This window comes from Mya arenaria, chromosome 6 (assembly GCF_026914265.1).
Source record: "Mya arenaria isolate MELC-2E11 chromosome 6, ASM2691426v1".
Taxonomy (NCBI): Eukaryota; Metazoa; Mollusca; class Bivalvia; order Myida; family Myidae; genus Mya; species Mya arenaria.
Genome location: NC_069127.1, coordinates 57,794,768 through 57,820,813, shown reverse-complemented (window position 1 = coordinate 57,820,813; position 26,046 = coordinate 57,794,768). Strand labels below are relative to the sequence as shown.

General features: G+C 32.9%; 1 protein-coding gene across 4 annotated transcripts in view; it reads left to right on the top strand.

The window, feature by feature from the left end:
• The first annotated feature begins 4,025 nt into the window (after positions 1-4,025).
• LOC128238912 (uncharacterized) overlaps positions 4,026-26,046 on the top strand; it is a 46,997-nt gene continuing 24,976 nt past the window's right edge. For 3 of the 4 annotated variants that reach the window (XM_052955231.1, XM_052955227.1, XM_052955229.1), the window contains exons 1-3: positions 4,050-4,163; positions 16,290-16,359; positions 25,225-26,031. In XM_052955231.1, the coding sequence (XP_052811191.1) occupies positions 25,239-26,031 (793 nt within the window). In that variant the 5' untranslated portion in view covers positions 4,050-4,163; positions 16,290-16,359; positions 25,225-25,238. Of the gene's footprint in view, positions 4,164-16,289; positions 16,360-25,224; positions 26,032-26,046 lie in introns of all 4 variants that reach the window. The other variant, XM_052955228.1, reaches the window with a different exon arrangement.

Genomic DNA, 26,046 nt, shown 5'->3' with positions numbered 1-26,046 from the left:
TCTGCACACAAAAACAACCCTTATTGTACTTAAAGAACACGTACGTTGCAAACTTTCTACACCTGTACAGGGTAATAATATTAAAGCAGTAGTGAGCCTCATTAATTATGAAACCTCTTATAAACATACATAGAAATATGCTTATAAACACAAATATACATTAGTTCATTCGTTGATATCATTTAAGTGCCCAAAAAGTAAACGAGTATCACTTAACCTATTCGTAATACATACATAACATGAACTATTTATAATCAGCTAGAAAGTCTGAAGTATTGATTTTCACTGGTGCTTACAGTTTGAGATCTCACTTAATGCTTTAAAAGTTAATGTGTTTATGCAACTAATTAGTCATATACATGACCATGTGAAGTTTTTCAGATTAAGCGTACCTTTGCCTCCCTTTCATTAAAAAAAAATGGTTTCAAAAATGTGTCTTTGAGACATTTTTATAACAGATATTTCCTGATATAAGCCCCCCCCCCCCTCCCCCGTGGTGTGTTGAATAAGAAAAAGGGGTATTGATATATAACATAATTTGAAGATGATAGAGTAGATATTTAATTCACAATCATTTTGTGAACCATGTCCAACAAATTCGTTTTATGTTTTTTTTCATTAAGAATGAGTAAGTCTAAGCTCGTGTGGTGTTGGATCTGATATCTGTGTTTCAATGTAAGGATATTTGCATTGCATCCAAATATGGGTATACAAGTTTTATCAGGGTCCTCAAGCGTTCGATGTTTAAGACATAACATTAAAGGGACTAGACATCAGATGATACAATTGCAAGAAAAAAAGAAAATTGTCAAAAACAAATATCAAATCGGTTCCGTTGTGCACAACGCACGTAATTACTGATGTATAACATCGCTTACGAAACATGTATCTTTCGATTGTTTTTACGTATTTTACCAAGTTAAAAATTTGCTTGGTCTATCAACCACGTTACTCCCAGTTAATTTAGAAAAATGGCATCGGCGACAAACTATTCTTAGAATCATGTTCAGTGATGTATTATCAGTCTCATACTAGCTCTTATTAACAGTCATAGGCTTGTTTTGACGAAATATTGTTTTGCCAATTTTGTGACCATCTGGTGTCTTGTCCCTGTAATGGTGCATATTTACGTTATATTTACATGAGCTCGCGTATAAAGAGGAGCCGAATAAGGAAGTCAACATTTAAAAATCGATAGAACATTCAATAATAGTGTTTTGATATATTAACCATCTATTCATTACAAAGTAACGGTTTCGTCTTACGGAACGACTTCGACAAACTGATTGTTATCTTTTTGACATTTGTTTGACTGAAAATCTGAAAGATATTCTTTATGAAGCAATTTACAATCGAATATAAATCCATATCTTTTGTTTTGACAAGACTTACCTATCAGTTTTCAAGACATTGACATCAATGCATTGCATTATTGCTTCAGTATATGTCAGAGCGTGTATTAATGGATACTGAAATTTGGTAAATAAGCACTTCTTTTATATAAAATATATAAATATTTCCTTACTCGATCAATATGTTTTGAAGAATTAAAAAGTATATCGCTAATTAAGAGATATTGTAGTAGGAAGTAATATACTAGCCTTTCAGAAATAAAACAGAATTAAACATTAATATTTGCATTCACACTTCATTCCTTAACGATGGTTATTGTTTATCAATTGCACTTTATTTCTGTATAAAGTGCAATGGCATTTCCTATCGATATCGCGTGCGTTTGTTCGATACTTCTTTCCTGTCATTGGGCGCAATAATACCAAGGGGCGGGGCATATTTACTACGGAACTATTTTTTTAATGAAATCGTAGTAAAATTATTGGCAACATGCAAAACTGTTATCTGCAGTAAAGCAGTTAAAACAAAATAAGCAACGATAATTTGATTGATTTTAATGTAGATAATTTCATGATGGATGGAACAGTTAAAGAAGCATTTGTGTTTAAAAATGCTGTTAAATGTCACGAAAATGCAAAAACAGTTAGTTCAAAATAACCTCTATAACGGGTGCTTGTATGACGTCATTAGTGATGTCATTGAAAAAGTTTTCCATTAAGCTCGATTCGGGCCGCAACATAATTCGGCAGCTGCATTTTGTTTTGACGCCATTTTTTGCAGTGTTCATTCGTTTTGAAAGTGTTGTTTTTTCGAAAATTGACTGGATTACTGGGATTATTTACACACAATACCTATTGGGTAATCAATTAATTACCTATTCAGTCCTGCTTTAACCATTATTTGTTTTGATAACTAATTTAAGCCTGAAAAGTTTGTAAACATGTTCTTGATAAAATGTACAGCATCTTCAGCATCAGAGAAAAAATATTTGAAATTTCTTTGTTCATTGCATACGACGTAATGGAATCACGTCACTATAAGTTGTATGTTCTGAATAAAATCGACAGACATAACTAAAGTTCGGAGGAGTTAGTCGTTTTAGAAATAATTTAGTACTTTTAATAGTCAAAACAACTGCAGAAAAAACTATTTGGTAAACACATCAGCTTGCCAGGAAAAGACAACTCAGCAGAAAATATGTAAGTTATATGTGGTTTATTTCATGTTTTGGTATTTGTATGCAGCTACATTATATATTCTAAAATATGTTTTGTGCAAAAGTTTGCATCGTTGACCAACTTTCGGTCAGAAACCAGGTCGCTCAGCCTTCATTGTTATGATGCGGGCCCTGAAAGCGCATATGTAAAACAAAAAACCGGGCATTAACGGTACGTGAATTTCCTGAATAATGCACGTTTTCTACCGATAATGCCCGGGTTTTTGCGTTTTAATAAACCACGATAACGGACCGAGAACACACATTGTATGCAATAATACGTATTTATAATATTCTTGACCTTGAAAAGATAGAAACTAAACATATAAATAAGGAACTATTTTATCTGTGCATTCATGTCGTATAAAATTAGGTTACGATAGCTGTTCTAATTTACCCACCGCTGAGAACAACGAGAGAAAGAAAAGAGAAAATGCTCTTGAATAATCAATTTCGGACTCCACCCATTTTGAACAGCCCCATTGCATACCATACCCCAATAAAATGCAACATGTCGAATTTTAATCCTTAAATATAACCAATATAACCGAGATATAATTTTCTAAAGAATACGACTAACACTATATAACAATATTTATAGAATAATATTTTGTCTGTATAGTATAATGTAACTGACTCGAAAACCCACCGAAGTTGTGTTATTTGCTCGAACAATAAGTCGAAGGATCGTGTCATTATTGCAACAGCAATGGAAATTTTTGTATGATACTGGAGCTGTAGTCTTATATACCCTTTGTCAGATCCACTCACGATACCTTCAGATGTTTACCTTAATTCATGAAAAAGGAATCAGTCAGAACACCGCACGCGAGTGCAAACGCCCGATCATTTCGCCAATTCAGTAGACAAACGTTGATTAAACCCAGAGATATAAGAGTTGCTACACTCGTGCAATTGTCATAGTAAATATCAAAAGCAAGTTCAATATTGTTCAATTGTTTGATAAAGTTACAAAAAATCGTATTGCGTTTATATAGTTACCTGTGTCGGATATAGCAATTTGTAATATTTACAAATTATGGTAGTATATATAAGGTATTGCAATACGTTTAAACACCGAAAATGAAATTCATATTGAGCTGCTAGTTGCATTATTATGCATTTTCTTCCTTGAAGGAGATTTTTTTTCAAAACTTGAATTAAAGTATTTACTGCAGAAAAAAAGATATTAAACATTATCAGTATGTTAACATTCCCCATATAATTTATAGATGGTTCACTTCGTCCAACCAAATGGTTCACTCAGACCTGGTTCACTTCGGCAGTGGTTCACTTCATCAGACATTCGGAAAGGACTGGACAAAATAGCTAAACAGGAAAAAAATCTCTAACCCATGGTGTAAACGGAGGAAATCAATAAGGTTGTCCCAGGACCGGTATTTCCATACTTCTAATGTGATCACCGTAGTTTAAACGTGAATGTGAGAAGGACATAATTTAACTTACAATCATTATTGACAAGTAACCGATGTTTTAGTAAAACAGGCTATCAGATATTTCGATACAAACGTGAATTAACCAACTGGATTCGTGTGATAAAATGTTTCGTCACTTTACTGTGTTGTGGAAATTGGTAATTATATTTATTTTACCTTATTTCAACCTGCTTTTGAATTAAAGCAAATACTGTCAATAATTTCTGTTTTTCACCAACTTAAGATGATTTATCTAAATGAATACCTGTCCTAACAGGTGAGCGCTAAATTTACTTCCTTGCTCTATTTTAAATATTTGTATCACGAATATGGTTATATGGTACACTTCTATGCTACGGGATATTCTTGTTTATTAATTTCTAAAAATGATGCGTATTCAGCTATCAAATCGTATTGACATATATTCAGTGCAAAATTAACATATAAATGTGTCAATATTCAAAGACAAATCTCATTGGCGTGTCTTCCTATAAAATGCTCTTTATAATATAAAACCAATGAAATAAATTCAGTACCAAAATAACCAGCTCATCCTAGTCAAGTTCTGTACTATGTAATCATACCTAGATGTTTCTAATAATCTAAATATCAATTATTTGTTGAACATTTTGCTTTCAGACATTTACACCTTGCATTCTGACTTGTGCATTTTGCTTTCAGACATTTACATCTTGCTTTCAGACTTGTATATCTTGCCTTATTGCATCTCTAATTCGTAATTTGAGCATCTTTAGGGTTAAAAGTTATATTGGTCATGCTGGTCATTGGCTATATTATTTTCAAGTGTTGTTTGTTTTCAAAGTTAATCTCGGATTTTTTTATATCTGTTAACTCACGTTGCATGGTGCTATATTAGGAGTATACAAACCATTAAGAAACTTCACATTCTCCTAATGACTGAAGAGCACATGTAAACAAACACTTAAAACATGCCACAAACAGAATGTATACAGCTCCGTCTTTTAACACCACATGGCCCAAGTTTGGAAACTTATACGAAACCGCACGGAAACTCTCAGAGATAACTTTGTATAAAGCAGTCCGTCGCCGTCCGGTATTTTAAATCTATTTTTAGAAAATTACGGAAATAACCGACATTATTACCACAGAGTCACCTGGTATAATAATATGAAACACTCGTGTTATGACGTATTGTATCGTGCTTGCTATGTTTGGCTATGCAGTATACGTCATGATTCTTGCTGACTTTCGTCATTCATGTTGTGTATTGGAAAACAAAGCAAGGAAAGAAAGTTAATCAGGAAGAATGCTATAAGGCTAGCTACAGTAAAAGCTAAAATAAGAATATTTAACTGACATTAATAATTAAATTGATAACTGACTGACAAGAAATTCAGAAAACATACGAATGCACATTTATGCATAGGCAAACGTTGGATGTCACTTTAGGCCAACCAAGATACAAAAAGAAACTTTCACGAAGCTAGCGTAACATATGCCCTAATAACGAACTAAGGATGCAATACCGCAAGATGTAAAAGTAACAAGGCAAGATATACGAGTCAGAAATCAATATGTAATTTTTGCTTCAATACCCCTCCATATCAACTTGGCGAACACAAAATAAGAGTTTATTTTGGTGATCAACAGAAAATGGTTCGAGCTTTCTCGGTCTGCGGCCTTGTTGCGTTCGCTCTATTTCCTGTAAATCGTCAAAATTAACACTTTCGTATACCAAGTTTTAAAAAAAGACCTCATTATGCACTGACCCTTTTATAAATATTCATAGGTTTATGCAATAAAACGCAGCCCTTTCAGCGGAAGCTTTCAAGTTTTGATTTTCGAACACAAACTTGGTTCTTTCCTTATGTTGATTCCCCTTTATCTTTAACTTTTAAAAGCCCAAGTTAACCAAGTAGATTGCTGGTAAAAAGAAGTTTCAGTCGCTCTACTGTGTATTGGCATTATAATTATAATGATATGATTTTTATTATTATTATTATTATTATTATTATTATTATTATTATTATTGTTGGTATTATTATTATAATTACAACTTATATATAAAATATATCATTATACAATCCCCCCGGGAAATGTTGAGTTAGAAAAAAATGAATTAATATAAAACTTATTATGAAGATGATATTTTAGGTATTTAAACCACAAACATTTCGTAATCTTAATCCATCAAATTCATTTTTGTATACTATTTTCATTCACAGCGAGTAACCTTCAGCTCGTTGAGGGTCGGATCTGATTTCTGTGTTCCATTGTAAGGACACTTGCCTTGCTTCAAAATTTGGGTATACAAGATTCGTCAGGGTTTCCAAGTCGTCTAGCCCCTTTAATGGTGTATTATTACGTTATATTTAAATAAAAATGTAGGGTACAAGAGCTCGCGTATAAAGTAGTATAATTATATAAGGTAGTCAACACTTATAAAACGAAAACCTCTTCTAAGTATGTGTTTTGATATTTAAACTTCCTATTCATTACAAATGAAAGGTTTCGTCTTACGAAACGACTCCAATGGGTATTCATATTGTCGTCCAAACTGATTGTTATCGTTTTGTCTATTGTTTAACTATTCAAAAAGATCTGAAAGAACTTCTGTATTAAGCAATGTACATTCAAACATTAATCCATACCTTTTGTTTTGAATATTTTAAAAGTATATCGAATATTAAGATATCTTGTAGCTGTATGAAGTAATATACTAGCCTTTCAGAAATAAAACAGAATCGAACATTCTTGTCTTGTATACCCTTTGCCAGGTTCACTCACGCTAACTTCAGATGGTTACCGTAATTCATGATAAATGAATCAACATGTACAAAAGTTGCTGCAAGATGCAGCAATTGGATGTAAGCGCGGGCTAACTATTGGTTATGCAAGTCTTTATATAGGGTCAGAACGAAATAAATCAAGTAAGGGCTAGCATTGACTGTAGATGTCAGCGAAATGAAATTACTTAAAAGATGACATAATTGGGCTGTTCTAAAATGAAAATAAAACGTAGCACAATAATATTTGTACAACTGATTGTATATCTATGACAGAAACCATAATTGTATCAAATAACTTTATTCATGAACTGTATCAATATACACACATTTATAAAATACAACATGGCCACAGTGGTGGTTTTCTTTTGGAGTGGATGATATGATAGCGTAAATGTTAAATATGCCAACATGATTTGGTAAATTCTGGGCACAATTCGAAACGTTGAGAATTTGTACTTTGGTGAAATGTTCACTTTAAACAAGAGTAGCACCAAAGATATATCCAAAATACTAATTAAAGACATCTGCTTAAAACAATGTTTACTTTTGGCTAATAATCCGCGAAACAAGTTGACCGGTATAATTAAGTGTTACAAAGCCATTGTTTCTAACTGAAAAACACATGAAACTGTTTGCTTATGTAACAGGTTTCAACACAATTAAAAAATACATTTAACATAAACTAAAAGATGTTGGTTATCCATGAGCTGAAAGGAAGAAATGTGATCATCAGTATTAATGTCATTTTCTTTGTTCTGTGGCGTAGATAATTTATAGGCATGCAGGATGGATCAAGAAAGCTGTTTTAAGAAATGTGCGAAGTGTACATGGTACTTAGTCTGAACCCCCCCCCCCCCCCACACCTTGATCCTGAAATGAACATGCTCTTAAGAATAAAATAACATAAATAGTGGTTTAAAAGTATGTGGACACAGAGTAATGACTTAGAAAACAGTGATTGAAAAATAATCATATTATAAGCTTTTAAACATACTTAAAAACATATAATATACAGAACATACATAATACACTATCAGTATTTGCATTGTTGGTATTGGTAATAGCCAAAATGACAGTATTGTTTAAATCTAAAGAGAAGATATTACAAGAAGTATTTTTAAGATATTGAAAAGAAATGTTTACGGTTCTGAAATGGAAATTAACATTTTTGTCAACACTCAAGTCACATGTAATAGAAGTATGAACATTTTAAAACAAAAGAAAGGCAATGACACAACAGGAATACATTGATACAACAGGAAGGTAAAGTTTAGGTCAAGACAGTTTTAAGTTTTCCAAAGGCACTTTTAAGGCATAAGATATGAGCAGATGATGAGAAGAATGTGATGCATTTTGATAGTGGTATGATTAGGAAGTTGATCACTTAATGTGTATGGAAATATAATGACGCAAAAGATTTATGAAGAAAGTGCTGAAAATTATATGTTACAATGAAATGAAGTGAGGAATAAGTTTGGTGGTAATGTGTTAATGTTATTTCGCCTGTAGAACTTCTCAATTCTTTAAGATATGAAATTGAAATATAAGAATAAATACTGCATTGAGTATAATTGAAATGTGAACATATGTACAAACAAGAAAGAACATGAGCAAAATGACATTTTATATACATTTTGTATACAACAAAGAGTAATAAGCATGATAACAAAAATATACAGAGTTAGTATGTATGCTGGGAATGGTAGAGTTGTACTAAAATGTAATAAACAATAGAAAGAATATGTGTTATAATTTAGTGTAAGTGCGACAAATACATTATGACCAATACATGGAATAAGAATGCACACAGACAAATTAATACAATACTAAAATACATGCTGCCACTATTTCACTGAAGTATTCATATTGTTGAATGTCAATACAAGAAGACATAAGCAATGCAATTGAATAGGTATGAAAGAAAAGAATATAAATGAAAATACGTGAAAACCTAGTAATATGTACCTAGTATGCAAATGCACAGTAATTGAATGAAACTATTTATAGGGTGATAAATATCTTTTACATGGGGGGGGGGGGGGCTCTTAAAAAGACTCAGTTTCAGTTGTTATGTTGGAATGAATTGGGTTGAAAATAGGTATATTTGTTAAATGATTTACTAACTTAAAAGTTGGAAGTTGTCAGACCCAAAACAATAAATTATATACTGAAACAGTAAAGTAATCTATTCATAGTAACCTAGGGGGCCAAAAAGCATCCATTAAAGCTCTGCATAAACTTGTCATATAAACCAAGTTGCCATGTCAACCCTTACTTGAGTTATTCAGTACTTACCATATTCCTATTTTGAACTTGCACTAGACCATAACTCTCGGGGTCAAAAACACAATCTCAGGTAAGGTCTCTATAAACTCTTCCTATATACCAAATTTCGTACCAATATGAAGAACCTTACTTTAGTTATTCAAAACCAACCCTTTTTCTATTAATATTAACCTTGACCTTAATCATAGGGGCCTCACACGCATTCCCATAAAAGGTCTTCATAAACTCTTTGCATATACCAAGTTTGGTCTCATTATGTCAAACCTAGCTAAATTATTCGAAACATAAGGTGACTTTGACGCTGCCCTAACACCAGCCCGCCCGAACAATGACACAGGTCATTCAAATAACTTGTTTTCCCTTTATGAAAATGTGGTTAGGAATATAAAAATGTGCCTTTCAACAGAAATTAAAAGAAGAGTTAAAAAGAAAAAAAAACAAACATGGGCAATAATTTGTATTTAGGTTTAACATAAAGTTATGTTCCTTGTTGTAAGATGGTCGTCAATAATTCTGCGAAGTATTAAATGCATTGAATGAAGGTATAGAAGGTTTTTTTTTATTAAAATCCCAACTTGCCCTAAAACTTTAACTTGCCCTTAAACTTTAACCTTAGTCAATCAGGGTCCATAACTTGTATTAAGGATAATATGAAGTTATGTAACCTCATTGTGTGATGGTCCTGAACAATTGTGTGTATTAAGTATTAAGTCAATTGAATGAAGGTATAGAAGTTATCAATAAATATCCCAACCTGCCCTAAAATGTTAACCTAAGTTCCATAGTCAATCAGGGGCCATTTTTGTATAAAATATGATATGGAGTTATCTTACCTCATTATGGGATTGCACTGAACAACTGTGTAAAGTATTAAGTCAATTGAATGAAGGGTATTGGACTTATAAGTGAAAATTCCATCTTGTTCTAAATTTTAACCTGCCCTAAACCTTTAACCTAAGTCAATCAGGGGCTATATATTGTATTAAAGATAATACAGAGTTATGTAACCTCATTGTGTGATGGTCCTGAACACATGTGTGAAGTATTAAGTTAAATGAACGAATGGTATAGAAGTTATTAATAAATATCACAACTTGCTCTAAAACTTTAAGCTAAGTTCGATAGTAAATCAGGGGCCATAACTTGTATAAAGGAGTTATCTATTCCCATTATATGATGACATTGAACAACTGTGTGAAGTATTAAGTCAATTGAATTAAGGGTTTTGGACTTATAAGTGAAAATCCCAACTTGCCCTTAAACTTAACCGGACGCCGACGCCAGGGCGAATGGTATAGCCCACTTCCTTCTTCAAATAGTCGAGCTAAAAATACCAAATGTGATAATATATTTATAACATGTGTTTTCTCTTCAAAAACAGTAAAACAATGTTATGACATCACCCCAAAATATATGTATCACTTTATCGAAAATACTTGAGGCTTGCTATTTCATCGATGTTATGAATCAAGACTCATTTTCCTTCTTTTTTTTAGCCAAAATAACCTTGACATTGATCTTACCTACACTACACACACTATGAATAGCTTTAACAAACACCTTTTTATTATATGATCAAATATTCAAGAATATTTTAGGAAACTGATCAAACAACTTGTATTTCTATATTCCCACTCTTGATTAGTGGTTGTGTACACTTTTGATCAGATTCAACATACCGGTCAGGTTGCGAGAAAAGCAAATTGCCTTGTGTTGATTTGATGTAGTGTCAGCTAAAGCATTGAGACAGGTTGTTTCGTTAAGAATCAATTTGTCTTTTCACGCTTGCAATGACAAGTTTTCCATTTTCGAACTTCCCTCTAGCGTTTATAGGGAGGAACTCTGTTAGGTAGAAGTGAAGTGCAGGATCGTCACCGATTGTTTTCAGTTCAGGTATTGTGATGAGGAGTAACTCAACTGTTCAAGATCAAGTTGGAACAGTTTCCGCATTTCATACCTACTGCTACGTTTGATAACATCCTCAGCTGTGCAATAGTAGGCCACTTGTGTAAGGGACTGGCTCTAACATAGAGGACATTTGTCAAGGTCCATTTATTTTTTGCCACACTCTAAAAAGATATGAAAGGAATTTGTTATGATATCATGCTAAGTGAATGTAGCACTGAAGACCTGATAACATGAAACACGAGAAATAAAATAACTCTAAATATTAAACTGAGGTGAATTTGTTAGGTTTCAAGGTTGATTTCATAAGCTTTATTCGAAATGTGAATTGACAGGTAATTTGCAATTGATGTCAATTCTCAATCAGGTTATACAAATCAAAGATTGATGCATGAATTGCAAAATAATAATTAAGATTAAGTATTTATATACAAGTAATGATTTCATTCATTTATTCAGCCATTGAGTTAAGCAATTTTGTTAGAAAAAGTGAAAAAAATGTTATTAATTTTTAGGAAGGCTTGTTTATAGGTCATGTATTTTGTGCGAAATAAATATCAAAATGATGTCTAAAAAAAGATTATATTGTGAAATAATGTAGGCCTGTAGAGTTAATTTATTTTAAACATTATATGAAATTGTGAATAATTGTAAATACATTCAATTATTCATTGAAATGCATTGAAACATCCATATGATTTTGTTTTATTAAAGGTTGAATGTTAATACCAAAAGCAATGCTATTTAAAGTTGCAGTTAAAAACTTAGCATAAGATTTGCCTAGCTTTAGTTTTGTTACATAATAACATAAAATGCAAAAGGTTTTGGATTTCATGTTTAATATGAATGCTGGTTATTGTTCGGAATCCATAAAGTTAACAGGAAACTAAGAAAGAGAACAAACCTGGTTTTGGGCAGCGGGGCAGCACTGATATTTATGGGCTGAAGAATACTCATTTCTTGGAACTCCTCAGTCCTGGCACCATTATTGTTGGTGCTGTTTTTTGTCATCTTGAAGATGAAGCCCTATCTGTTCAATATATAACAACTCTTGTGGTAGAAACTTGAATGTAGGATGATAAATATGAATATATATTTTATTGAGACAGAATCCCGTAAAACATGTTTATTATTTTAAACTAATGCACCAGTCAATTGTAACCACGGCCCCCAAGGTCCGGGGGTATACCGGAAAAAGCCGGGGAAATGGACCATGTTTTTAACTTTCAGGTGGCCCTGAAGTGCCGGATGAATGGGATTGTTATGTCTTCGCTTTAAATATAGCGGGGAATGGGCCTTACCTAGGGCCCCTGGGATGCGGAGGGGGGGGGGGGGGCATTTGGCGAGATTTAACCATCTGTTCATGCCCGCAGGACAGGATTTTATCCGGGGTTGGCTGGACCTATGGTCAGGGTCCTCGCTAATCCCCGGACCGGTGGGAGGGCGTCGTTTCAATTGACTGTTGCTATAGTCTAAAATAATAACTGGTGCATAATGAAAACGATGCAAAAGTTTAATGACTACGAACAAATCACCTAAAACTCGTTACATACAGACTGATATACAAACTTTGCGCATGCATTACAAAGAGGGGCTTGAAATATCATCCCTAACATTGTGACTCATTGAGTTAGACGCGTAAATGTCCAAATCGAACGTTTTTTGTTGCGGTATTTCACTTCGAATCACCCTCTCGCAATTTTGACCTTGACCGCACACTCGCCTATGTCTGAAATGCAAGAAGCGTTTTCATTGGACGGCTATTATCACTGGTTTTAATGACGCAATTTGGAAAAGCCTTCAAAAGTTGTCCAAAATGAAAGTAGAAATATCGCAAAAAACGTGCTGCTGTTTAAATCGAAAGACACGAAACCTGTTTTTAAAATGATATATATTTAATAACAATAGTTTTTCAGTTCACTACGTAAAATAGAAAATGATAATACCTTTCCCTAACCGCCAGCGTGTTGACCTCGATATCCCTAGTCTACTGGACGCTTGCATCTGACCCGTGTCATAACCTGGTAATCAGATAATAGACTGGTTCACCGATTTTCTAAGATTATTTTAAGATACATTCTGCGCATTCGTGGTTTGTTCTTTTATGTAAAAATATTTAGATAAAAAAGAGAAGTTTTCTCAACAACCGTGCATTTATGTTATTTTTTTTAAAAAGAGTTATTTAAAAAAATCTCTGGTTTTAATTTGCCATATATTTTCAAAGCTTCACATATTAGACGATTACCAATCTTTATCTTCTATTGAAAAATCGAACAGGAACTAGTCTAATGGCGAACTGCTTCGGAATTATCCGAGAGCGAATGGTAAGAAACGGCGCATGCGCGATCAAAACAATTAAAACGCCGAATGCGCAAGCCCATTGCACCAGGGACACTTCAAAAACCATCAATATATGCGCCGATGCGCCCGCGCAATAAGAACACCGCAGGCAAGTGCGAAAGCCCGATCATTTTGTCAATAGACAAACATTTAATAAACTCAGAGATATAGGATTTGCTACACTCGTGCTATTGTCATTATAAAAATGATTAGCAAGTTTATAATTGTACAATTGTTTGATAATGTTTAAAAATGGTATTGCGTTTGTTCCATATACAGAAACTATGAGTGTTGATGTGCTGATAAGTTAACGTTTTACCTGCATTTAAGTTACCTGTGTCGGATATAACAAAATTTTAATATTTAAACATTATAATAGTATAATATTTTTAAGTTTAGTTCATTAATCTTAGGCATATTTATATACATATTTTTAAACCATACATTTTGTTTACTCCGGATATCCGGTCATGTCACCTTTATCATGTTATCTTTACTCGCATATCTTTTGCTACACCGGCGTAACTGTGCTTACACATTTACGGTAAAAAAGCACAAGGTGATAAATGAACGTTTTACCTGCATTAAATTTACCTGTGTCGGATACAATCCAAATTTTAATATTTAGAAGTAATAACATTATAATAGTTTTAGTTTAGTTTAATAATCTTAGGCATTGAAAATTATAATACATATTTTTAAGTGACACTCTCATTCAATATCAATACATACACAAGTATAACAAACATAACGTTTGAGTGATAAACCATTTAAGAACATATTAAAAATGCATTTATGGAAAATATTTATTACTGTTAACAAGATTGTAACCGTGTTCAATAGCTGAAAACGCAAAACTATTAAATGATTGGTGAGTGGTAAAACGATTTACTGTGATCTACTATCATCTTATAAGGTAGAAATACCGTGTTTTCTGCACCTTTCGTTCAAACTAAACTCGGTATCCTTTGTAAGAACCAATTTTTCGTCATCTTTTCATTCTCTTTTGTATATGAAAACAATTGTATTACTTGTGGTTAATCTTTTTTGAGACTAAGAGTGCATCTTTAAATTCAAACATCTCGTCGCCCGTTATCTTTACCGGCATATCTATTTCTTCACCAGAGTAACAGTGCTTACTCTTTTAAGGTATAAAAAATCACAGTAATGTAATACGTATATGTATATCCATCTGATGCAGCTCACAAATATAGATAAAACGGATTTAAGATTTTCAAACTTGCCGTTTTAAGCTCGACTATTCGAAGAATAAGGAGGGCTATGCTGCTCGCCCCGGCGTCAGCGTCGGCGTCCTGTTCAAGTTTTAGGGCCAGTTGGGATTTCCACTTATAACGCCATTCTCCTTTATCCAATACACTTTATGCTTCTCACAGTTGTTAAGGGCCGCCACATACTAAGGTAAGAATACCTCCTTATTATCCTTTGTACAAAGTATGGCCCCTGATTATTTATGGAACTTAGGTTAAGTTAAAGGGCAGGTTGGGCTATTTATTAATAACTTCTATGACCTTCATTCAATTAACTAAATACTTCACACAGCTGTTCAGGAACATCTCACAATGAGGTTACATAACTCCACATGACCCTAAATACAAGTTATGGCCCCTGATTGACTTAGGAACTTTGGTTAAAGTTTTAGGGCAGGTTTGAATTAACCTTTGATAGATACTTATATTCTTTTTTAATAACTAGTTTAACCGAGAGTATTAAGAATACGAATAACACTATAATTTGCATAGCAATATATATAGAATAATATCTTGTCTGTATGTTTTAAAGTAACTTATTCGAAAACCTACTGAAGTTGTGTCACATGCTCGAACATTAAGTCGAAGTATCGTGTTATTATTACAATTGCAATGGAAATTTTTGTGGAAGGAGCTTTCGTCTTATATACTCTTTGTCAGATTCACTCACGCTAACTCCAGATGATTACCTTAATTCATGATAAAGAAATCAGTCAGATCACCGCACGCGAGTGCAAACGCCCTAACGTCATTAGACAAACGTTTATTAAATCCAGAGATATAAGAGTTGCTACACTCGTGCATTTGTCATATTAATTATGAAAAGCAAGATTATTTTGGTTCAATTGTTTGATAAAGTTAAAAAAAAATCGGATTGCGTTTATAAAGTTACCAGTGTCGGATATAACAAAGTTGTAATATTTACAAATTATGGTAGTATACTTAAGGTATGGCCATACGTTTTAACACCGAAAATGAAATTTATATTGAGCTGCTAGACGCATTATTATGCATTTTCTTCCTTGTAGGTTTTTTTTTCAAAAATTGAATTAAAGTATTAACTGTAGAAGAATCAGTAGCTTGCTTTTGATCACTTCATTGAAGTCAATATTGATTTAAATCTTTTGTCAAGACTCTTATGCGGTATCTTGTTTCAAAAGATTTTGAATAGTATTGCAAAACGAAAGAGGAAAATATTATTGCTTCGACATATCACTGATCGTGCACTATTTGATACTGAAGGCTGGTAAATAGGTTTTTATATAATAAATGCATGTTCTTTCCCTTATACTTTTAAAATGTTCTGTTTAAAATAGCTGGGTCACTAAATAAAGTCAAATGACAAGACTTACACTATTGACAACTGTACATACATACATATATATATTTATGATAATATAACTTTGATACATTTAAGTCCATGTTAACTCCCGGAAAAATCATTTTCTCTGTTTACTAACCTGATAAACGGGTATGATCTGAACCACTTTTAACATACTCAACAAATTTGTATCCATTGTGTCTATAACTAAATTATTCTTGAGTAGTTGTTATGTAACTACAGCAAATAATTGTGATGTAGACTGTGTTATATGTGGCCATCTTTGAACATAGTATATGGCACTTGTTTTTGTCTAAGGAAAGTTGTTTTGCTTAAAATACCAATAAAACCAATTCTAAATTTATTTTACGATATTTTCTCTTTTCTTTTCAGACTCATATACCTATCAAAATGTGAAATTTAAATGAACTATTTCAAGAATAACGACTGCACAGCAACCAAGGTACGCGCAATATTTCTATGACGTGCGTGAATATACATACTTCAATATAATTACCCAAGCTAGAATTATTAACCGCATTCTTGGAATATTCTAACATGTTAATTTTAACATGTTCACTTGTTATTTAAAAACAAAAAGTGCAAGGTCTTGCTTACGATATTTACGTAAATGTATTTTGATTTTCTAACGACAGAGATATATAATAGCATGAAAACATGCAAATAGCCATCTTTTAGCTATATTTATTGTTCTTTATCGACCTAACATATTTATTTTACAAATATAAAGTTGTATTTATGTGTAATCTTCACGATTGATCTCATAACTAATTATAGGCTGGACGATTATTAAAAAGGACGAACACCATTGTCATAAGTATTATTCATCTGCCAACAAAGATAAACAGTCGTCTTCGGAGTATTGTTATTTGCTAATTGTAGGATTATTGTTTTTATTTAGGTATAATTGTTTTCCCAATGTTACATTTTCAGTTAATTAGCTCTGAGAAAATAGTGTTTATGGGAAAGTTGTTAACTTCAAATATAACAATTATTATCAACTTGGTCCATGTTGGACACGCCTATGTTTCCTTATTTTCTATGTTCAACCTGCTGGTTGTAGGATCATCGTGATTGAGGGAGAGCTGTTCACTTTCCAATATTATAGCTTCTACCTGCTCGTTGTAGAATAAATGTGTTTGGGGAACACTCGTAAACTTTCTAATTTTAAATTTCTTACCCGGTAAATGTAGGGTCATCATGTTTTGGGTATAGGAGTTCTCTTCCCAATAGTACATGTTCAACCTGCTGGTTTCAGAATAATCGAATATGCGGTATAGTTGTTATCTTCCAAATATTACATGTTCAACATGCTAATTGTAGTAATGTAGGACCATAGTATTTGGGGTATAGTTTTTAATGTTCCACCTGTTCTGTTTAGGATAGTTAACGTTATATTTTGCAGTAGTCACTTTTATTAGGGTAATTAAATCTTGCATTTATAAATTATTGTGTACCACATAGATGCTCTACAATCACGAACATTTTTATATTGGTAAAGAAAACAACTATACCCAACACATGATGATAAAAAAACTAGCAGGGTTAACATGTCGTACTGGTAAATAAGGTTTCTAAGGTTGGATATACTTATTAAAAAGGTTCTTCTTTCATCAATGTTATTATGAACGGAATGTTGAGTAATAAGCAGACAGAATGCAGAATTCTAAACATAAAAGAACCTTATATAATAAAAAAAATGATACGTCAGGTAGTTCAATACCATATTTGGATCTCTGCTTCACATTCTGAGGTAGTGCAAGCTATCTGCTTGTCACTTGATGTAACTACTAAGATATAAATAAAATCATTAACATTTAATAATTGAAGTAATTCCATTACCAAATTAGATACACAAAAGCTATGCCACAATCTAGTGACCAAAGAAGACTGTCGACTTGTAGAATAAGGAGCGTCAATCTGATTCAATATCGGATTCCATATCTTTTTTGTGTGTTCGTAATACAACCAATAGACACATTTCCAGGTCTTAGTTAACTTTGTTTAGACAATACATTTAATGTAAAAACACATTAAATTTTGCTTTAAAATAATCTTTGCAAGCCCAAAATGTATGGTAGTGTAGCTTATTTGTCCAATATCATATGCATGATAATTGTTTCAGTGTATGATCGGTTTATAGTTCTCTTCGTGAAAACCAGAAGTAAATATTTCACGTGTGGCTACGTAACTCGTGAAAAATAAAGTGTGGTGTTTACGAAGGGAATATGTAACCACTAGTGAATTAAAGCTTTAGGTGTTTACGAATTGGAATATATATATATCGAGCTTAAGTGAAACACCTGTGTTATAATATTCCTTAAAAAGAAATCAAAATACGTGCAATATTGTTTGCAAACAATGCGTCATTATTTATATGAAGTTGTCGAAATTGTATTTACGCCCTGTGTGCGCTATGATCGATTTGGAAGTGAGAGCGGGCTAAAATTTCAAATCCGTGAAATTTTTCAAACTATTATTTCACTATTAGCAATAGGATAAATTCATTTTTATATTACTGATAAATCTTTTTAAGTTCACCGAAAAGCCAAAAAGAAATTATCGCTCTTACAAAAACGAATAGCAACATGAATTACGAATTATCATTTAATATAACAAATATTGACTGAAACTCCACTAAAACAGATCATTTTGAAATAGACAAAATACGATCAAATGTGTCTTGGTTTGCAATAACCATCTTCAGGTAAGAAAGGCTATTTTGGAAAGGTTAGATCTCTCTTACAAAGATACAATAAATCTGACTAATGCAATATGATAACAAAAATAGCATTGACATTCATTCGTGCAAGTGTTCACAATTTAATGTGATGACGTAAGGTAAAGTATTGCAGTACTTCAGTTATAACGTAGTATACGGTAATCTCTATAACAAGCAGACAGTTCTAAACAATGCAAGTACAATAATGTACCGGCCCTTTAAAGATTTATATAAAAACGCCACTGGAAAGAGTCAAAACAAAAACAGTATTGGGTTTACTTCATATGAATAAAATGACTAACGTCAACTGAAGAGCAAAAGCGACGATAAAACAATTTACCAAACCATAACAAAGCTGCAATGATCAAATATGATCCGATTTGTATCAGCGTTCATTTTGGATTTGATCGAAATCGATATTAATAGAGCAATTTCTTAGCTGAATCATATAAGCGAGCGGCATGCGTCATGCAACGTTATAATATGATACCATTTTATAAAACGAATCACCCAAACGGTAGGACCGAAACTTTTGAAGTTGAAACATAATAACATGGTGTTACTGCGCTACAATACGCATACAAATGACGAGTATGATTTAAATATGCACAAACAAGCGCAGTCAGTGTGTGTATACCACGTTATAAATTGCGTCATAAATGCTACGTCGGAAGGCAATATTTTGAATGAAACCTTTAAACAAAGGTTACTTCACAATTTCTTCGCCATTTTAAATGAAACATAGCGCAGTCTACGCCACTTACGGAACTCCGCATTCAGTCTTTTACCAGAGTTTGATTGAGAGTTTAGTTTCTTAAAACACTTCGAAAAAACTTTTCACAACACGGCCGTCTGACGGAGCACTGTCAAAACATTATTTTGGAAACAGGTTTGTCGACGTGTTTGATGAAACTAATGACCGTCTCAAACTTCGGTAATAAAACGAAAGCGGGGCCCTTTAAGCGGCATGGACTGCCCTTTGTTTTATCTAAAATGGTGTATTAAAATAAAAGTTCGCTTTGATTTAAGTCTTTATTTTTAGCAAAATGTTGCCTTCCGACGTAGCATATATGACGTAATTTATCACGTGGTATACACTAAGTATCAAAATGTTAGGCGTCGGGTATTAGTACACAATGCTAAACAATCAAAATCATTCTGGTCAACAACGGGAATTTTAAAACACCCTGACCCTATTAAACCAATGGAATGCAATAATTATCTACGATAAACTAATAACTCAATGTTAATGTACATGTTTATAGGATATTTGGTAAATAAATATTACTGCCTGTGTAACAACACAAAACCATCGTACATACTATTACATATGAAGCAAAAAATCAGTCAGTGGCTTGTCATCACGATATTTTGAGTAATATTTGTCGTATTGAATAAGAAAAATATACATGAAATGAGATCAGTACTAAATCATGAGTGGAGTAACTAAGATACTGAGATACACAAGATAAACATGATAATATTGAAGCAGAAAGCACATGCAATGAGTGAAACATGTTGCAAAATGTCAATAATCTATGGTAAATCGTTAAACTTAAGCTGAACTAAGAAGTTTATTTCATGGGTTTGAAGAGACAAAATCAATAAAACACTGACTAGTGAATATTTTCAGTTTGTAGAAATAATGTTATTGTAGTAATTTAAAGTATAATTTAATTAAGGACATTAATCCGAAGGACTCCATCATCATTTTGCACTGCGCCATTGCATACCATAACCCAATAAAATACAAAAAGTCGAATTTTAATACTCATATTTGCATTTATTTAAATGTACATTTCTGCTAAAATAAATAGATTATTCAAGAGCATTTTTTTCTTTTCTCTCGTTATTCTCAACGGTGGGAAATTCGAACAGCTACGGTAACCAAATTCTATAAATTAGTGCGCAGAAAAAATAGTTCCTTATTCATGGGTTTAATTTTTATATTTTTAAGGAAAAACATATTTTTAACAACGTATTATAACTGTATTACAGCTAGAAAAATACAACATGAAAAATTAACAATAGCAAGAAAACAATAAAACTATCGCCACCTACAAAGTTCTCATTATATCTCGCGATAATACGCGACACTAGCGTTTGCTAGTCACGAGTTTTCAAATTTGAGAGTTATGCCACTCACTTTACTTGTTGAGCGTCATGTTGAAGGATCAGTTGGTGTATGAACCATGTTGGAATACCGTGTTGGACAAATCAGCAAGTGCATCGTCATTATTTGGAAGTTAACATCGGATGAATCGACAGTGGTGGTGGGTGGAGTAACGTGTCTATGCAATGGTAACTTTCGACGAAGGAAAGCCAGAAGACTTAGCGTTGAACTGGGCTCTTTCTTCTGGACGTTGCTTGGTGCACTACAATATGTTATTGTTTCATGTTTTGTCAGATGCTTTATTTTTACCAAGTGCCAATTCCAAATTCCAAAATAATTCGTCATCATTGTCATTTAATATTTCTTCAACTGTTCCATCCATCATGAAATCAAAGTCTACATTAAAATCAATCAAATTATCGTTGATCATTTTGTATTAACTGCTTTACTGCAGATTTCAGTTTTGCAGGTTGCCAATAGTTTTACTACGATTTCATTGAAAAAAATAGTTCCGTAGTAAACATGCCCTGCCAATTAGTATTATTGCGCCCAATAACAGGACAGAAGTATGGAACAAATGCACGCGATTTCGATGGGAAATGCCTTTGCACTTAATACAGAAATACTGTGAAACTGATAAACAACAACCATCGTTAAGGCATGAAGTGTTAATGTAAATATTTACGTATAGAAGTGCAGATGATTTTGAAAAATCCTTTTATTTTATCTAGTCTTGTGCTGTAAACTACCAAAATGTTTGCCTGAAAGCACGTTCATAACTGTTGAAGAATCTCGGGAATAAGTTCACAATCTGTTATTTATATTGATAAACGACATAGTGATAGATTTATATAAAACAATGGCAACCTGATTATCTGTTTCTTATTGGACACTAGCATGGTAACACAAATGAATTTATGTGAACAAAGTATGCGAGCATCAATACTGAGTAAAAATATCGCAAATAAATATCGTTGTAGGTGTAGAGTACAATATTACGATACAGTAGAATAAATAACTACTCAGGTGTTAATGATTTTTTAAAATTTCACAGTAAATAACATGCTTGTCTTTGAAGTTTCAGACCTATCTAGTAATGTTTGAGAAATGAGGAAATGGTTCAAACAAGAATTAAACTGTTCAGAACCTAATATCAAAGCACATAAAATGTGTAAATGAACAAAGTTGGTCTCATGCCAAGCTGTTCAGTTATATTTTGACAAAATTTGTGACCTCAGAACTGTTTCGTTTATTATGAAAGTGAACACTTCCTTCTGCTGTCAGTTCATCAACATTTGTCAATCGTTCTATGTAGATCGTCAGCATTGTGTCATCAGCCTACAGAAACTCCACCATACCATCCTTCTAGCCGACGTCAGAATCCTCAATGCTCTCTTGGTCTCTTTTGCAAGGAGAGCTTATACTTTTTGAAAAGGTTCAAACACACTATAAATAAATTTTAACCTTGAAATACTTCAAAAGGCATATTCAGTAATGAGTGTTAACAATGAAATAGAAATACATTTTTGTGTTATAAAAATTATTGAATTTATCTGGAAATTTTTAGTTAAAATGTATTTTGATTTGTTCACATGTTAATGAATTATCATCTAGACCATATTAATGAATTTTTAGTTAAATGGAAATAATTAAATAGGTTTTGAAACATCAATGATGCTTGTTGTTAATATTATGACATATAGCAGATACAATATTGTATTGGATATATGGAGAAATCCATATCTGGATGATTTTTATCCAGCAACTGACACCATTGTTTTCTGTTGTGATTGAAGAGCCACCTTGAGGGGGCAGGGGCAGCTTCAGAGGGTGAACAATGGCCTGTCTAAGGTGCATGTGCTGTTTAGACACACCAAAAAGTCATCCGAATAATGTCTCTAGGTGGCAGAGAGCAAACACCTTTAGCTTGCTGAATTTAGTCCCACCATAGACCTTGGCCAAGATGATATAATTGCCATCACTGAAAGTCATCTTGGCTCCCATATTACACCACGTTTCCACAGGCAAAAACTTTGCAATACGAAAATTTAAATCTGGAAATGCACATGGCTCTTAAGAGCAAGCACCTGATGCTACACCTTGTTTAATTTGGTTACAAGTGATGTTTGTATCCGGTCATTGAGTGCTCGAAACTAATTTATTAGTTCATGTTGATTTTTACTTTCATCTGTATTGCTTCAAATTGATGCGTGCTCTAATGCGGCTTATTTTTTTTTTAATTTTTAATCATTGATAAATGTTATTTAAAATTTGAGGTAGGCCATGAAAACTAGGAGACTTAGGTTCCAGTGACCTCGGGTTCAAGTGATCTCGTGTTCAAGCTATTTGATGGAGACATAGTCGCATATATTAAAAAAAACACAAGTACGTTAATACCCCAGGTATTAAATATCATTTTAATAAAATGTGTTCATCTGGTGATTTCCGAGACAATTGGTGAAGAAGTATAATAACACCCATTGATTAGTCTAGCGAGAACGACCGCGGTATATCTTGAATGGATATAATAAATAAAACAATTTCAATATTATTACAGAGATACCTATTTTATGGCCTGCAATACTATATATTGGTTTCAAACCAGCTTCAGGACAGGTTATTCTGTAGTTTATAATGTGTTTACTGTACTCTGCCAGAAACAAAATCATTTGTCTAAGTTTGGTGGTATATTCTACGGGTTTACGTTGATTTTCACAAGGCATTTTAAAATATTTGTACTCTAAACTTTAATGCAAAATTAGATCATTTAATTAATTAGGTATGCGACTGGTGACGTTATTAGAAATCTTGTCTTCAATACGAACGAACGCGTTCAATTGCAATATGGGGACAAGTCAATGAGATCAGTACTCGCCCATATTATATAATCCTTTTATTGATAACCTATGTCAAAACCTTCAAGACAATTGTAACCAGGACGATTTCATTTCAGAAAATATTACTGATGTCATTTGTTTATCATACGGAGACGGTGTTGGGAGTTGTGCAGATACTGCTAAAAGTCTTGACAGACATTAAAATGTCAGTTCAGTATTTTTTAAAGACTATGGTATGCAAATAATATTATGAAAATGTCTGAAATCATGGTTCTTACAAATCGAGGACCGCCCCAATGATATGAAAAATTGACAGTTAATGGTTACAATGTTAAAATTACCTAGATGCATAGATATATGGGTTTATTGTTAACCTCAAACTTTATATTGGTCTGCAAATTAGCATATTGGTGTAATTTTACATAACACAAACTTTAAAGAAATACAGATATTATGATTTAAAACCTCGATGATTTAGATAGGCGTACATGTACAACTTCAATTCAAGTAATACTTTTTAGGTACGCAAATCATTTTCTAGATTTGGAACTTTTAGTCATAGGTTGCATGTAAAAATAGGTAGATATTTAAGAATTGATAGACAAAAATATTGTTTTTTGCATTTTCTGTCCTTTTTAACAATGATATATCAGTTACTGAAGATGTGTACCATGTCTTTTTGAAATGTCCAAGGTCAATTTATTTTCCTTAATCAAGGAGAGTTAACTGGTAATACATTTATGGCAAATAATGTCAGCCCGAAATGAAACTCAAATTAATCAACCGCTCATATATGTTCATAAAATTATTTTCTTCATTAATAATAGTTAATTTGTAGCTCTGGAGACGATGCTAACAAAACATGCATATGTTTTGTATCTTATTTATATTGTTATTTGTATTATTGGCTGATGACCTTTTACTTAAATAAATACTCGCATCATAGGTAAAAGAGAAAACTATATCACAAATTCAGGTCAACCTAGTCTATGCTAACTTACATCGATTTGAATAATTACTGCCATAACACGTACCCTGTTTTACAGACACGTTTTGCTTTCAAGATGTAATTTAGATATTTTATTAATATTTGACAGTGTTTGTACGTTCTTATTCTTATTTATTTTTCCAACATTAGTCTTAGTAAATGACTATATAAACGGTCACGAATCATTAGAGTAAACGACCATAGAGCATGTTGAATACAACCTTATGATGACAGCTAGAAAGGCTTTGCATGGTCCGTTATCAGTTCTGGCTAACATTATGCTCAAGTGACATTGACCGTAAATATGTGTGAAGTAAAATAGTGTGTATTATCAACTTCTATCAGGTATTATGTTACAAGTTACACCAAAAAATTCCATATGCACAACACAATTGGTTGAAATTAAACATCTAGTGGTTTAAACTTGTTTAAGTATTGTGTGAAGTACATCAGTTTTTATCACATATTCAACATGTAATTCATAAAAAAATATTGGAAACAATTTACAGTAGAAGGTAGCAGTACATATCCAAACATTGGTAATAATGTATAATCTATAACTTGTTTTTTTGCGGGTTTTTTCATGATTACATGTAAGTGTTATGTATTGAATGTTTATGTTTACAACTAACATCTGTTTCTTCCAGTTGCATATTTCGCGATGTCGGACATGTTAACTTTAAGCGATGCCGACCGTTACAACAATGTATTACAAATGCTGATACGATGTTGTGTTAAGGTCACGAAAAGGCTTCTGTCAATGTTTGTGTCTTTACTTGGCTACACGTGTGTGGATCAGTTCCTTTCGAGAGAAAAAGCTCATGTATTAAAGATGCCATCTGCTTCTTTGCAAAAAAACCAAGACATATTATATCCGCCATCTGGGACACAAACGCATATCGAGAAATGGGACATGTCCTTACTAAGTTGTGTTTTTACTCACGTTCAAAGGAAGCTCTTGTGCTATGAAATCGCAGATCCAATTGATCCAGTTCTTATACACTACAAACTCGAAGTGCTTGCAACAACAGTGGGTCAACAATACGAAGACAAACTTTACCCTAGGTCCGGAAAGCCAACAGAGCTGAACACATGGAATATGTCTTTATGCTCTTGTCTTTTCTCGGTGTTGTGTCCCAAACCACAAACATTATATGTTAGATTAGCAGAGTCCTTGAATAGTTTGAGAGAGATGAGGAACAATCTTTGTCATTCAGAAAGGTTAGAGATGGAACATTTAGTTTACGAAGAACACATGCCTGTTTTAAAAGAGTTCATTTCCTCGGGGCTGACATATATTGGGGATGTTGCTTTTGAAACTGAAATCAAGGAGGACATGGATGACATTGAACATGGCAAAATGAGAAGTTATGTCGCGATTGATCATAAGCATCTTCAAGAGTCTTATGATAGTGACAGAGAAACTAGTCAAAGGTTGGACGGCTTAGAAAAAGGTAACCAACTGTTTG